Source organism: Lagenorhynchus albirostris, chromosome 15 (genome assembly GCF_949774975.1).
Source record: "Lagenorhynchus albirostris chromosome 15, mLagAlb1.1, whole genome shotgun sequence".
NCBI lineage: Eukaryota > Metazoa > Chordata > Mammalia > Artiodactyla > Delphinidae > Lagenorhynchus > Lagenorhynchus albirostris.
This window is the reverse complement of record NC_083109.1, coordinates 30,090,058-30,105,310: the sequence shown is the minus strand read 5'-3', so window position 1 is coordinate 30,105,310 and position 15,253 is coordinate 30,090,058. Positions and strand designations below refer to the sequence as shown.

Below are 15,253 nucleotides of genomic sequence, written 5' to 3'. Positions count from 1 at the left end.
ACCAGAGAGCCCACATGCCACAACAAAAAAAAGATCCCGCACGCTGCAACGAAGATCCCACGTGCCACAACTAAGAACCAACGCAGGCAAATAAATAAATAAACAAATATTTTTAAAAAAGATAACACTTCAAATTAGTAGTCAAAAATTCTTCCATTTAAATCTATACCTATCAAATATTCCCACAGTAAAACCGTATTTATTGCTAAATTTCAGCTGTTTACTTTGTGAAAGATGTCCCTTTTTCCAGTATCTAAGTGTTTGAATTCTGTCAATTCTTCCTTCACATCTCCACGATAGGTTGCTTTCTTATCTTTCTTAATCCAAGGTGAATTACCTCATCTAACTTTCATTATCACAACAGAAATTTTGAAAATGAAGGGAATCCTAACATAATATACATAGGCATTATGGCATTTAAATAGTTTCAGGATTGATAAGGCCTAGAATTTTAAAAGGTGAAGTAAACAATAATCAGAGAAGAAACAAAATGAGAAAAAATTAACAACATGATTAGACTATTTTAACAAATGAAAAAATCGGTAAAGCACACTATAAGGTACAGGTCACATGGCCACTCTGGAGCTCCCTTATATGAAAGATGCTTCTCCAGGGGCAGATTTGTGAAGAGCTCTATTAGTTTGGGCCAGGCACTTCTGAATGATGCAATGAAATGCAGTGCAGACTTCAGATTATCCAAAGACTTGATATATATGAAGCACCACAGACTTGACCTATATGAAGCATCAGAATCTCCCCACCTCTGTTCCCATATCTTATCCCTTACCTAAAGTGCCCTCTCTCCTTTTTTTCAAATCTTTCTTCACCACTCAGACAAAAGCACCACAAACAATAGCAAATAGCAGAGGGCCTAAGACAGTAACTGCACACAACTTTTGTTGTCCCATGCACTCAGACAACACCAAACATAGCTTACTCCGGCATGCTAACAAAACTACATCAACAAATATGGCATTAGAAGTAATTCAAATCCACATCAAATATTTTAAATATAGATCAGGAAATTCATACCTAACATAATGCTATGAAAAAACAATGGGATAAGGTAATCCTATGAATAATATGTAAGTCCAATATCACTTCATATTTTACTTCATTTTCACTTTAAACACAAGAGAAAAGGAACAAGCACTTCTTCTTCAATTACCTGTTGTATAAGACTGCTGAATGGCCAAATCTGTTGACATCATGGTGGAGATCAGGTCTGGGAAGCACTGACCATCGGTCACAAGCTAGGAGCAAGAAAAACACATTTCAGAAGGGACTGTCATTCATAATCAATAGGGACTGGCATTTTCTTTGGGAAAGAAGACTGTAATAAACACAAATATATCTCTCAGTTTTTCTTAGTCACACCATTATTTCTGAAGTAAAATGCAGCAGCAACAGAACAGAAGGGCAAGGAAGAACGGTAGGACTCTATAGCAATTCTAATTAGTGAATGCACATTCACATCACTCACTCTGTTGCCTATCAATATTACCCACTAGAATGTTTTTTTTTTTTTTTGCCATACGCGGGCCTCTCACCGCTGCAGCCTCTCCCGCTGCGGAGCACAGGCTCTGGACGCGCAGGCTCAACGGCCATGTCTCATGGGCCCAGCCGCTCCGCGGCATGTGGGATCTTCCTGGACTGGGGCACGAACCCGCATCCCCTGCATCGGCAGGTGGACTCTCAACCACTGCGCCACCAAGGAAGCCCTAGAATGTTTTTTAACTTAAGCAAATTTTACATTTTTCAAAGCTTACATAAGTAAAACATGTGAATTCCATAATTATTTTTCACTCTATATTGCTTTGCCCAAACTCAGTAACTAAAATAGAAATGTACAGGTGGAAAATTAAAACTAAAAAAAAAAAAAAATCAAGCTTTATCTAATTTTTAAAAGGTCCTTTCCTAGACCCCCTAGATCTACTAATTTCCCTTTGTTCTGATTCACGCTAGCAACTTCTCTTCTGGACCTCAATACCAACAGGTGCTACTGAACCATACCAACCTCTGACTCACTGTCTTCTGTTCCCAGACACACAGACTTTCACACTCACTAAACAAAGGTTCTTCCACTCAATCTGGACATTTATTCAACCCTGACAACAAAAGCTTTCACTTTCTTCTCCTACCCAGCCTAAACTCTGTGGTCTTCCTCACATGCAGAACAGAGGCCATCAACTCCCACAGCTTCCTGACCACCCACCTTGCTTCCTTCCCTAAAACCAGTGTGGCAGGAGCCCTTCCTCTTATCCCACCTGACTTTTACCACAGTATTTAAATATGCCCAAGAAGGCACTCAACTTACCCCTTTTCTTCCCTTCACAGACAAGGGTTTTTTTTTTTAATTAAAACGGTCAACATTCACTGTGTACATCTCACCATATATTACTTCTCAGCCTCCTGTAATCTGGATCATTCCTCCATGTCCAGAGGGTAGTAACTGATCTCTTTGTTGCTAAATGTGAAAGACTCTCCAGTCCTTATTTTACTTAATCCCTCTGTAGCCACTGTTAACTGCTACCTCTCAGGTCCCCAGTTTTGCCTCACTTTCCTCCTATTCTCTGACATGCTTTTGCAACCTCCATTCTCTTTAAGACTTCTTTATGTATCTATTCCCTGGCTCTTTGCTTGTCCCTGATGACACATGCTCCCTACAGAAGTTCACCCCCTCCTACAGCTCCCCACTGATCTCTGTACTGCTCTGTCCCACAGTCATCTCCAGCTGAACATGCCCCCAAATCCAATTTACTCACTTCCTCCCAGACCCTGTCCCTCTACTTCTATTTCCAGCCTTGGTAAAAAACACCATCTACTGTGGCCCACACCAGATACCAGATAAGGATGCTGTCACAGCTCTCAAAACACACTCGGGACAATCCTCGGGTTCCCAGTAATTCTCAAACACATATGTCTCTTTATCCTCATTGCCACTTCCACAGTCTTGGCTCAAACCCTCCTCAGGACTTCATCAACAGCCTCCTAACTCCCATCTAGCCCCTTCCCAACTACTCATCACAATGCCACAAAAAGATCTTCCTAAGACACAAATACAATTCTATCACCTCTTCTGTAAGATTCTTCAAAAAGCCCAAACCCCTCAGCATGACATAACAGGTCCCTCAAGATCTGACCAGACAACTGCTTGCTTCTAGTTCCACTTAGAGCCACTCTTCCCTGATGTGCTACTAGAATACAGCCAAAACTAAATACTCATAGGCCCAAAGTATGTGGCATGGTCTCTTTCCACCTCTGTGTCTCTAAACATGGGCTTCCTTTGCCTGATAAGTCCTGCCTAACTTGGCCCAGCCAACTTCCCAGTGCTAGGACCCAGCCTGGATGGCCTCCTCAAAAAGGCTTTCCCTGACTGTACCCTTTACCCCTCATGAACTAAGGGATGCTCACAGGTGCTCTCATATGTTCTTCTCAGAGCAAGTAACACCCTGAATGCAATTATATTGTCTGCTCAGTTCTCTGCCTCCCCCACCATGAGGCCAAGGACTGTTAACTTATTCCTCTTATGATCCCCAATGTATAAGTTCAGTGGCTGGCACATAAATGTCTGTTAAAAAAGAACATCTGATGATATTTATATTTATATCATATGATATATGATAAATATTAAAGAATTTCTAATATCTGTTTTGCATGAACCAATATTGCCCTCTTCTGGTCAGTACATTACCACACCAAATTCTTAAAAAATCGCTGTCCAAGTATTACATCAAGAATGTGTGAAACCAGTTTCAAGGGAATAAGATAAACTTAAACCAACTTAACACAATGCTGGTGGTCACAACTACGTAACACATATTACTATGTAAGGCTTTTATCTGTGACACAGGAGAGCCCAATCACCCCAACTCATCAAAGGAGGGACTTCAAAAAGAATTTAATATAGAAGTAATGCTTTTTAACAGATTACAATATCAGTCAAATTAACATAAAAAATTCCATTTGGACCTCTTTCAAATAGCTTGACCATTTTTTTTTTTTTAGCTTGACCATTTTTAACTAGAAATATTTTGTTTCTTTTAAAACGTTGCTTACAGACAAAAAAGATTCTTAATGCTAAAATGGCTTTGGGAAACATACCAATGTCGTAAGCCATGAAATCTGAAGAGAAGCATTTGGCTCCATGGCTCATGGATGTGTCATTGTGTGTGTTTCCTCCAAACACCAGCATGGTTCCACTCACTATCACAGCTGTGTGCAAGTAACGGAAAAATCGGCTGTCCTTAAGAATAGTCCTTTTAAGTTTATTTAAAAATAATAAATACAAGGTTAGTTCTTTAGAATATTTATCATCTATTTGCTAATACAAACATAACCATTTTCTTAACTTCAGATCCAAGTGTGCAAATAATTCTAGATTTTTCTCTGTATATAAGTAACTTTCTCAACAATAAACATGTAAAATTGAAAGACGTATGAGAATTTTGATAAGATATGTTAAGAGCCTTAAAAATGTTCATACTCTATGTTCATACTCTATAATTCCAGTTTCTGAGTAGATATTATGTGAAATATGGATTGAAGCTTACATATGTTTTATTAATAAGACAAGAGCTAGAAACCAAAACTTCCAACTGTATGGGCTCAGGATACCCACATGATGGAGTATTACACAGTCACTAAAAATGAAAATTTTAATGACAGACAATGTAAAATGGTGTCCACAGCATGGTCTCAAATATGTAAGGAAATATGAAAAGAAACCATTGCTTTATAATTATATTATTTCATAACTCAAATGTGCTTTACATTTTTTAAGATTAGCATACTTTATATAGACCAGTATATAGTAGAGTGAGGACAGCTCTAATCTTTTAGGTACTGAGACCACCTCTGTTTGATGATTTCATGGAATGATGCCAGTAACTGACCCTAATGATAACACCTTGGTCAACAAGAAAAGGTTAAAAAGTGGATATATTCTACTTAATTACAATAGTGTGCATAAACTCAGCTATGTAGAACAATTTATTCCTTAGGATTCTGAAGAGCTAAAATTTTACAGTGGTACTGAGTGTATGAATATTGAAAAACAAAAAAAAAACCCCAAGATTCTAATCAACCTACTACAAAATTATAGATACTACTACTTTATTACCTTCTGCTTATTTCACAATTTCTGTTTACAACGATGAACAGAATTATCTGCAAGGCCTGAAAACAAAAATGTAGCACAATTTTCCCAGCAACTGCCAGAATTCCCACCTTAAAGTGAAAGCTCAAGAAAAAGCACCCACCACATCTGGGTGTCCACATTGTATCTGTAGAGATCATCTGCAAGCCGGTATTTATTGGCACTGAAAGCCTTGTAGCCTCCATGAATATACAGGGACCTGGTCCTGTGGTCATAGACACTGCTATGGCCATAGCCCCCTTGGACAAGGGCACCCTGGGTATGTAATATACTCCATGTGTTCTTACCTGGAAAGGGCAAACAGTTAAAGGCAAATGTTGCAGGCTCCTCCTAATACTTAAAATTACCAATTAGCTTAAGACAAGAGAAGAGATTTCAGGAGACTTGATACATGTAACTTTCTTTAACCATTTTATTTTTAAAGGAAGGCCATCTAAAACTTGTAACAAATCCAGGTGGCCAAACTTCAACCTGTTAAATGTTCTGATGTTCTAATATGTAGGAAAAGAATTACATTAAATTTAAAAGACTCAGATCCCCCTCAATTGAACACTTAATTCCCCATGACCTTTACGGACCAATTTGCAGATGTACTTTACGGGCCTACTTTCTTAAAATATCATCCACATCCACAAAAACAAATATAATAAAATTTAACCAAAGGAAAGATTATATACTAAGGGGAAATCACACTCCATTAAACCAATCTCTAAAGGGCTTTTCAAATATTTTTTTTTTCTTCAGAAGTATTTGTTGTTTCAAACCCTTTTTATTTATTTTATTTTCAACACTCATAGCATTTAGTGCTATTTTTGGCTCCTTGCCAAATTGACAGTAACAAATATATACCACATAGCACCATCAATAATCTAAACTTCACTGGCAATTCATCAATGCTAACTGTATCTCAAGATCAAGTACTGGGTCAATGTTAGGTTGAATTTTGTTAAACAGTCATAATAATAAGAGTAAAATTTTAAATCTGACATTCAAAAACGATTCACTGAAAAAAATATACGTACCCAAGTCATACTCCTGCACATTGCTAATATATCCATAGAGAGGGCAGTGACCAAAGATAATCAGCATGACCACTTGGCCAGTTTTCAATGTGACAATGTGTGCTGAGTGCCCAACCACTGCATACTGCTCCTTTGCTTTAGGGGACAACAATACCCATGATTCATTATGAATATGAAACACTCTCAACTCATTGGTCACATTCCCTGTTGAATCAATTTTTCCTCCGTACATGTAAATTTTATCCTATGGAAAAAAATGTAAACAAAATTCTAAAAAACATCAAAAGGATCAAATCTAAACACAGAAAAAGGAACAGTTCAAAACCTCAATATTATTCTTAGCTTAAAAAGTGTTAGTGAAAAGCACCTTTCAGTGAATTATTAGGTAAAGGATGTAGAAAGAACAAAATAAAATAAATCTAACCTATATCCCTAATACTTTGCCCCTTTTCTTGGACTTCCTCACACAAGATCTTTTACAATATAAAATGGCTTGGAAAAATAAAGTTGAAATAAACTAAAAAACAGGGAAATGAAAATGATTACTCAGTTACATTGTAAAGTCGCTATCCTTGGCTAAACTTGCTAATGAACGTAAAAGCTAACCTACACTAGATTAATTTTTAACCATTTAGTATCACAATCATAATATCCCAGTTTGAATATGAATCCGTTTAAATCTCTCTGGTTAAAGTAGTTTCAACTTTAATTTCCACTTATAACTTAGCCAATTATATACCCCCCACATTAGAAAGTTTTCCCCCAATTAAAAATCAACACGGAAGTCAAAATCAGAGACAGAAAGTAGAATGGTGGTTGCCAGGGGCAGGCAGGAGGAGGGAATGGGGAATTATTGCTGAATGGGCATAGAGTTGCAGTTTTACAAGATCAAAAGAATTACAAAGATGAAAAACAAAGCAAAAAAAAAAAAGAATTACCAAGATGGATGGTGATGATGGCTGCACAACATTATGAGTGAAATTACTATCACTGAATTGTACACTTAAAAATGGCTAAGTATGTTATACATACTTTACCACAATAAAAAAGATTAGAAAAAAAAATCCAACACTAAATAGCTATTTCAATCACATAATATGAGAAAGTGAAGAGTTCAGTTTCTAGCTTAGTACAGAGTGGAGACATTTTACCTTGTATAATGCTAAAGAATGACCATATCTAACAACCACATTGTTCACAGAACGGTTCAGTGCAAGCCACTCCCTAGAAGCAAGGTCATACCTACAAAACAAACAGATCATATTTTCACCCAAATGACAAAACAGAACATCTTGAAGTCTTTATTTGTGATCTAATCCACTTTGGAGATGCTCGTTAAATCTGCAATGGATATAGTGAGGTATCTGGGCAAACAAACCTAACATCTGGGCCTATGGGGCACATGAGAACTCAGGAAGGGGGAGCTGGGTTCCACAGCTCTGGGACGAGAAAGAAAATCTACTGGAATTTTCTAATGCTTCCTGAAAACCTCTTCTACACACTAAATCACTTGCAGGTTTGCATTATACTCAAGGAACTTTTATTACTATAACTTTTCTTTCATTTAACCATGCAAAAGTAAAGACAAATACTGAAAAAGGGATGATAACTAAGTTAAAAAAAATTCTTAGCCTTTCCTTTTATCTAATTTATTTTAAAAAGTAATATTTTCAAAAAAACTAGAATATCATTATAGCATTTCAATTATACTATGAATACACTTAAAGACCTTTAAAATATAAAAATGCCCAGAAGAAAATCATTTATACTCTTACATTGCAGCATTAATCACATTCAATATCTTAGAATATTAGTTTTGTTTTTGAGGAAAACATCATTCTATTGTTTTTATTAAAATTATACATACTCACTATAAAAAGGGTAATCAATGCAAAAAAAACAAAGAGCCAAAAACTTAAAAATGACCCCAGGGCTTCCCTGGTGGCGCAGTGGTTGAGAGTCCGCCTGCCGATGCAGGGGACACGGGTTCGTGCCCTGGTCCGGGAAGATCCCACGTGCCGTGGAGCGGCTGGGCCTCGTGAGCCATGGCCGCTGAGCCTGCACGTCCGTAGCCTGTGCTCCGCAATGGGGGAGGCCACAGCAGTGAGAGGCCCGCGTACCGCAAAAAAATAAATAAATAAAAAATAAAAATGACCCCACATTCTGTCATCTAGAAATGAATATCATTAAGTAAACATCATTCCAGACATTTTCTATGCATACATACAAATAGAATAGACTGATAATATACATTTATACAAAGGGGATCCTAATATAGGTGAATTTTAATAAACTGTTAATTTTAATTTTATGTAATTTAATAGAAAAAAGAAACCAAAGGAAAACCAATAATACTGTTATATTTTAAATGTTTTTCTATAAGTTTCCCTGAATACAAGATTTTTAAATTATGAAAAACATTATGTAAACAAGAACATGTAAGAAAGTTTTATCACAACGTAATAGCAAAAAAGGGAAATAAATATCCATCAATAGAAAATGGATTAATAAATTATAGATATCTATATAACATTTATAGAGTGAATATACTCAAGCACTGTATTATTAACACAAATCTTGAAACAATGTTAAGCTAAAAACGCAAACTGTAGAATACTGTTCCTGTAAAGACTAAAACAAGAAAATTTATTAACTCTAAAAATGTTCATATATATTAAAAGTCTAAAGATAAGTATGTGAACAAATGACATCACAATATCAAGATATTGATTATCTCTGGGATTTCAGAGGGGCATGTGGGATCGTAACTATATTAGCAATGTTTTATTTCCTAACCTGGATGATGAATGTATTAGCATTCATTATTTTTCTCTAAACCTTTTCCTTTGTTTTAAATATTTTATACATGATCTGAAGAAAACATAAAATAGTGACATTCATTAAATATGAATAATACTTAAATCAATACCAGCTATTATTTTATGTATTTTTTTGAATATGCTACATTTTTAAAATACATGAAAAGTTATTTAGAGAGTAAACTCCCTTTAGTTTTAAAATTACATGTAATTTAATTTTGGACAGACTCCACTAACTTCCTACTTTGAAAGTTGAAAACATTAGCACCCACATTTCCTCCCATTTCTTCTCCCAATTTTTGTTATATAATTTTTACATTGTCCAGGTTCAAAACATGCACATTCCATTCTATAATTTCATAGTTATTTAGTACTGGATCTGTATTTTAGTTGAATCAGTCTCCTCACAGTCCTCTTACCACAACTTCTCCTTCTTGAGTCTTTAATTCTTAATTGGCTAGACTGCACTGTCAAGTGGTTATTCCTAGTGGAGATTATACGTGCTCCTCCCCGTAAATTCTTTCATGTTGAAGAATATCTGCTTGCTAGCTTTAGAGGTGAATGACATCTTGGCTGCATATAATATTCATGGGCCATCCTTTCTTTCCCGCACAACTTTGCTGACGCTGCTCCCTTGAATGTTGCTGGTATTGAATGCTGCCAGTGGAGGTCTGAGGCCAATCTGATTTTTTTCCACTTTTGTGTGGTTTGCTTTTCTGCTTGGAAGTCAGAAGTCTAAATCATTCTCATTCTCTCTCCCCCTCCTTTCTTCCCTCCCTCTCTCTAAATAAATAAATATACATAAATATATATATGTATTATATATAAATATATATGTATTTCTCTCACTGTTTTTTAAAGACACAATATTGTACTTTACTTATGGTAGAAATAACTTAAATCCATCCAGGTAAATGTTTTAACAAAATGGACTGCATACTACTGCAACTTTTATGGCATTCTGGAAAGTGTTTCCTAAGAAGAACTAGCATGGCTTCTGAAAAACACATATATACCATATGTTCAAGCCAAAGGCCTGTTTCTTTAATCTTGAAAGAAAGGAAAGAAACAGAGGGAGCACAGAAACAAGTCTCCACGTGACCCAATCCATATCTCTTTCAAGTAACATGGAAGGTGCTCAATCTGTATCTTAATGCATTTTACTCTTCCTCAACCAATAACGTGTCAGCCCAAGAGCTGGTCAGAGACACTAAGGTGCCGGCAGGTGCTCAAATCTGGTTAAGATGAACTGCCAAAAGACACTTACATAACAGGTTGTCACTCTTTTCACAATACAGAGAAGCAAACACAAGACAAGAACAATGTTGATGCAATAAACTGTAAGAAATGCCAAGTGCCAAATAAACGCTCCTTCTTCTGGGAGCTGAGTCCAAGATAAAGGAATATTGAACAATTAGTTCTAAGATCTGGACATGCAGTTAAGCAAAGACAAACCTCAGGAATTCAGAAGTAGGTGTCTTCCATAAAGGTGCAGCCACCTCTCTCACAAACTCCTCCCTGATGGCTGGTAACACAATGCCCATCATGCCACAGGGCACATCCTCACAGTGGCCTGGTATTCCAATTACAGTGTCTGGCCATCCAAAGACCACAGGAAAGGCTCTACAGAAATTGAACTTGACCCCAGCCAGCAGGAGTCAAGAACTACCTGAGGCTTCCCACCCAATAATTTGCCGTTTATCCTACAAGTTCAATAATTTGATCAAATCAGGTTTTGTCATTGAACAACTATAATATTTTTCCTGAAACATCTGGTACTATTTCAATCCACTTGTTCTATTTGTTAGGTTCTTTTCTTCAGTGACAACAATTATCTGTATTATATTGGACCTTCTGTCTCCCATGTCTTTGCTTTTTCAAACTATTTAACTTTTTCATCTGTATTCATTGGAATCACGTCTACCAAGCTGGCAGCAGTTCGATTTTCATTGTAGTTTTTGCTGTGTGTAACTTATTTATATTTCTTTACATGTGTACTCTCCCATTTCATCTCATTGTTATTATCTTCTTGCTTTTCAGCTTGTTTTTCTGAATTCAAATTCTCATTATATTGATCCATAGCACAAAGCAGTTGGAAGGAATACTTTTCCTCTATGATCAGTTGTTGTCAGTTTTACAGGCTGTGTTCTTTCCTCTTTACCTTTTCACCATAGATATTTGCATTTGCTACAATGTCACTTCTTTTGTCTTGCTTGTGGTTAGACATTGCTATCCAGACATTACATTTGCAAACTGTGGGTGATTTCTTAATTCCTTTTCTACTGTATCTAAGACAAGTTTATCTTTGCATCCTAGCTTTAGTGTGAGAGTTGGCATTTTATGTTATGTCCACTTTTCTGAAGTCTGAAGAAATGCTGGGGCTCAGGTGGGGGTGGGGGTGTGCAGTCTATTTGAATAAAATATCCAGAGTCTATTCGCCTCTGAGATTTTGTTTAAGTGTCCTATCCCAGGGTTCAAATTTTGGGATAGCCAAATTACATAGGGGCCCTGACTTCTGGGCAGACTCAGCCACTTGATCAATTTCCCCCTTTTTCACTTGATCCTCCTTAGCAACTATTTCTTACACTACTCAGTTAAAAGGGCAAGAAAACAATGATACCCACTCAGTTTGCTTCTCTCTAGATTTGGGGCTATTAGTAAGAACTCTCAGAATTTCACTCATATGGTTTCTGTGGGGGCTTGCTGTTTCTGTGTGTCTGTTTTAAGTTTCTCAGATTAGGTGATACTCCTTACCTTGTGTGGTTACCTGTTGCTCAAATTTCTTACTATTATTTTTTTAGCTTAAAAAAACCCCTATTTTTTTGCTCAAGGGAAGGAAATTCAGTGACATTTCAATTGGAAATCTTAACCAGATGACCAAGATAATTTGTTTTGCAAGAGGACCCTTGGGTGACATAAAATGGGAAATGCTTTTTAATGCAACTTAAAAGTTTTGGGTTAACAGGGTTGTGGAGAAAATAGAGAGGGCAATTCCTGCAATATGCTTATATAAGAGTATAGACAATGATAAAATTTATGATCTAAGTTCCAGAAATACTCCCTCTAAAAGGAGTCACTATATTCACTTTTCATGAGTTAGTAAAAATTTATTTGAAACTATATTAGTATTTACACAAAATACATAAAGCTGTAAAAATCATGTTTTGATCAAGTACAAGAAGAGAAATGTTAAAACCTAAAAAATAAACGTGGAGATACATTCGTTAGATTACTCCTTTCTGCACGTGGACGCCGCCGAGTAAGCATCATTGACATCTTCCCTCTCCACTGCCGTCATGTCTAAGTCAGAGTCTCCCAAAGAGGCCAAACAACTGCGGAAGCTCTTCATCGGAGGTTTGAGCTTTGAAACAACTGATGCGAGTCTGAGGAGCCATTCTCAGCAATGGGGAGCACGCACAGACTGTGTGGTGATGAGGGATCCAAACACCAATCGCTCCAGAGGCTTCGGGGTTGTCATGTATGCCACTGTGGAGGAGGTGGATGCAGCCATGAAGGCAAGGCCACACAAGGTGGATGGAAGAGTTGTGGAACCAAAGAGGGCTGTCTCAAGAGAAGATTCTCAAAGACCTAGTGCCCACTTAACTATGAAAAAGATTTTTGTTAGTGGCATTAAAGAAGACACTGAAGAACATTATCTAAGAGATTATTTTGAACAGTACTGGAAAACTGAAGTGACTGAAATCATGACTGACTGAGGCAGTGGCAAAAAGAGAGGCTTTGCTTTCGTAACCTTTGATGACCATGACTCCGTAGACAAGACTGTCATTCAGAAATATCACACAGTGAACGGCCACAACTGTGAAGTAAAGAAAGTCCTATCTAAGCAAGAGAAGGCTAGCACTTCATCCAGCCAAAGAAGTCAAAGTGGTTCTGGAAGCTTTGGTGGTGGTCGTGGAGGGCGTTTTGGTGGGAATGACAGCTTTGGTCGTGGAGGAAACTTCAGTGGTTGAGGTGGCTTTGGTGGCAGCCACGGGGGTGGTGGCTATGGTGGCAGTGGGGATGACTATAATGGATTTGGTAATGATGGAAGCAATTCTGGAGGTGGTCGAAGCTACAGTAATTTTGGCAATTACAACGATCAATCTTCAAATTTTGGACCCATGAAAGGAGGAAACTTTGGAGGCAGAAGTTCTGGCCCTTATGGTGGTGGAGGCCAGTACTTTGCCAAACCACAAAACCAAGGTGGCTATGGCGGTTCCAGCAGCAGCAGTAGCTATGGCACTGGCAGAAGGTTTTAATTACTGCCAGGAAACAAAGCTTCGCAGGAGAGGAGAGCCAGATAAGTGACAGGGAAGCTACAGGTTACAACAGATTTGTGAACTCAGCCAAGCACAGTGCTGGCAAGGCCTAGCTGCTTCAAAGAAGACATGTTTTAGACGATACTCCTGTGTATGGGCAAAAAACCCTCGAGGACTGTATTCGCAACTAACTGTATAACAGGTTATTTTAGTTTCTATTCTGTGGAAAGTGTAAAGCATTCCAACAAAGGGTTTTAATGTAATTTTTTTTGCACCCATGCTGTTGATTGCTAAATATAATCGTCTGATCATGACGCTGAATTAATGCGCCTTTTTTAAAAACGTGCTCTGTAAAGTTAGTCTACTCTGAAGACATTTTGGTAAACGACTGCAACAGTGTGAGGTCAGAATTTCTTCAGGGTGATGCCAGGTTCCATTTGAAATTTATTCACAACCTGCTTGTGAATAAAGCCAGCATCTTCAGAAACTTGGTGTAGTTGAACTGACAGTTACTGTGTTGTGACCTGGAGTTCACCGTTAAAAGGGTCACCCAAACAAAGTCATGGAGTTTTTTGGTTATTAATATGATTGTTGGCACATTCTATGCAATATATCTAAATAGAATTATTATGGTACAAGATAAAGTTATAGATGGGAATGAAGCTTGTTTATCACCCATTATCATGGGTAATCAATAAACTATTTAATACCCTCTTAAAAATAAATAAAATTAAAAAAAATAAACATGGCTTACAAGGTACACCTGTCAAAAGTAGTAGGTAACATCTATATTTCTAAGAACAAATATTTGTGAAAGAAATAAGATAATTCATTTACTCTCTTATTCATTTGATAAATACTTATTTGAGCACATTCTATGAGCTAAGCCGAATTGAGTAAACAAGGTCTCTAACCTTGGAGAACATATAGTGGAAAAGGCAGAAAATGAGCAAGCACAGCAATGGGCACAAGTAGAATAAAAATTATGAACACTGCTCTAAAGGAAATGAGAACTATGAAAAAATACAGGGAGCACCTGTCTGAACTAGCTGATCGGGGAGGATCTCACTATGGGACATTTAACTGACAGGATACATAAAGGAAGAAACCAGCCCTGAGGTACAATGGCAGGAACAGTCTAGATAAAGGGAAGAGCAAGCATAAGGAGTTTTAGGTAAGGAAAGAGGGCTGATGGGGCAGGAGGGGAGCAAGTTGAGTATGGGAAGGTAAGCAGCAGTCACATCAGGTAGGATCATTAAGTCCCATGGGAAGTCACTGAAGGGTTTTAAGAAGGTAGTAAATGATAAAATGTATACCCTAAAAAATCACCCCAGTTGATATTTAGAAAATGGATTAAGCAGAATGAATGGAAACAGACAGACTTTATAGGAACCTACTGCTGAATCCTAGATGAGAGATATTGGCAAGCTGGTCTTAAGAGAGAAAAGAATGAATATGACATGTATTTGGTGACAGAGTTGATGGGCTTGACATGAGATTACGCTATGAGGAGGTAAAGGAGAGGAAGTATCAAAATGACTCCCAGATTTCTTACTTCAAGGGAGGATGATGCCAGGAAGAAGTACAAAAATCACATAAATGGTAGAATATATGACTCATAGTATCTAGTATAACAGTGGAAGGGACAATCACCTTTACACCTTTAATTTTACCTTTACTTCTCAGGGTGGCAACACTAGAAGTAGTGAGAAGTGGTTAGATTAGGGATAGATTTTTTTTTTTTTTTTGCAGTACACGGGCCTCCCACCGCCGTGGCCTCTCCCGTTGCGGAGCACAGGCTCCGGACGCGCAGGCTCAGCAGCCACGGCTCATGGGCCCAGCCGCTCCGCAGCACGCGGGATCCTCCCAGACTGGGGTACGAACCCGCATCCCCTGCATCGGCAGGCGGACTCCCAACCACTGCACCACCAGGGAAGCCCTAGGGATAGATTTTAAAAGAAGAGCTAACAAGATCTGCTGACATATTGTGGCAGA

The 15,253-nt window shown here is 37.7% G+C and overlaps 1 protein-coding gene and 1 pseudogene across 2 annotated transcripts in view; one reads left to right on the top strand and one right to left on the bottom strand.

Annotated features, from left to right (window-relative positions):
- The window catches only part of ATRN (attractin), a 174,364-nt gene that overhangs the window by 92,817 nt on the left and 66,294 nt on the right, over window positions 1–15,253 (bottom strand). For both annotated transcript variants that reach the window (XM_060122197.1, XM_060122198.1), the window contains exons 7-11: window positions 7,332–7,422; window positions 6,181–6,424; window positions 5,262–5,445; window positions 4,105–4,259; window positions 1,169–1,253 (exon numbers count right to left, since the gene is read on the bottom strand). In XM_060122197.1, the coding sequence (XP_059978180.1) occupies window positions 1,169–1,253; window positions 4,105–4,259; window positions 5,262–5,445; window positions 6,181–6,424; window positions 7,332–7,422 (759 nt within the window). The remainder of the gene's footprint in view (window positions 1–1,168; window positions 1,254–4,104; window positions 4,260–5,261; window positions 5,446–6,180; window positions 6,425–7,331; window positions 7,423–15,253) is intronic.
- On the top strand, window positions 12,296–13,258 carry LOC132504692 (heterogeneous nuclear ribonucleoprotein A1-like; annotated as a pseudogene).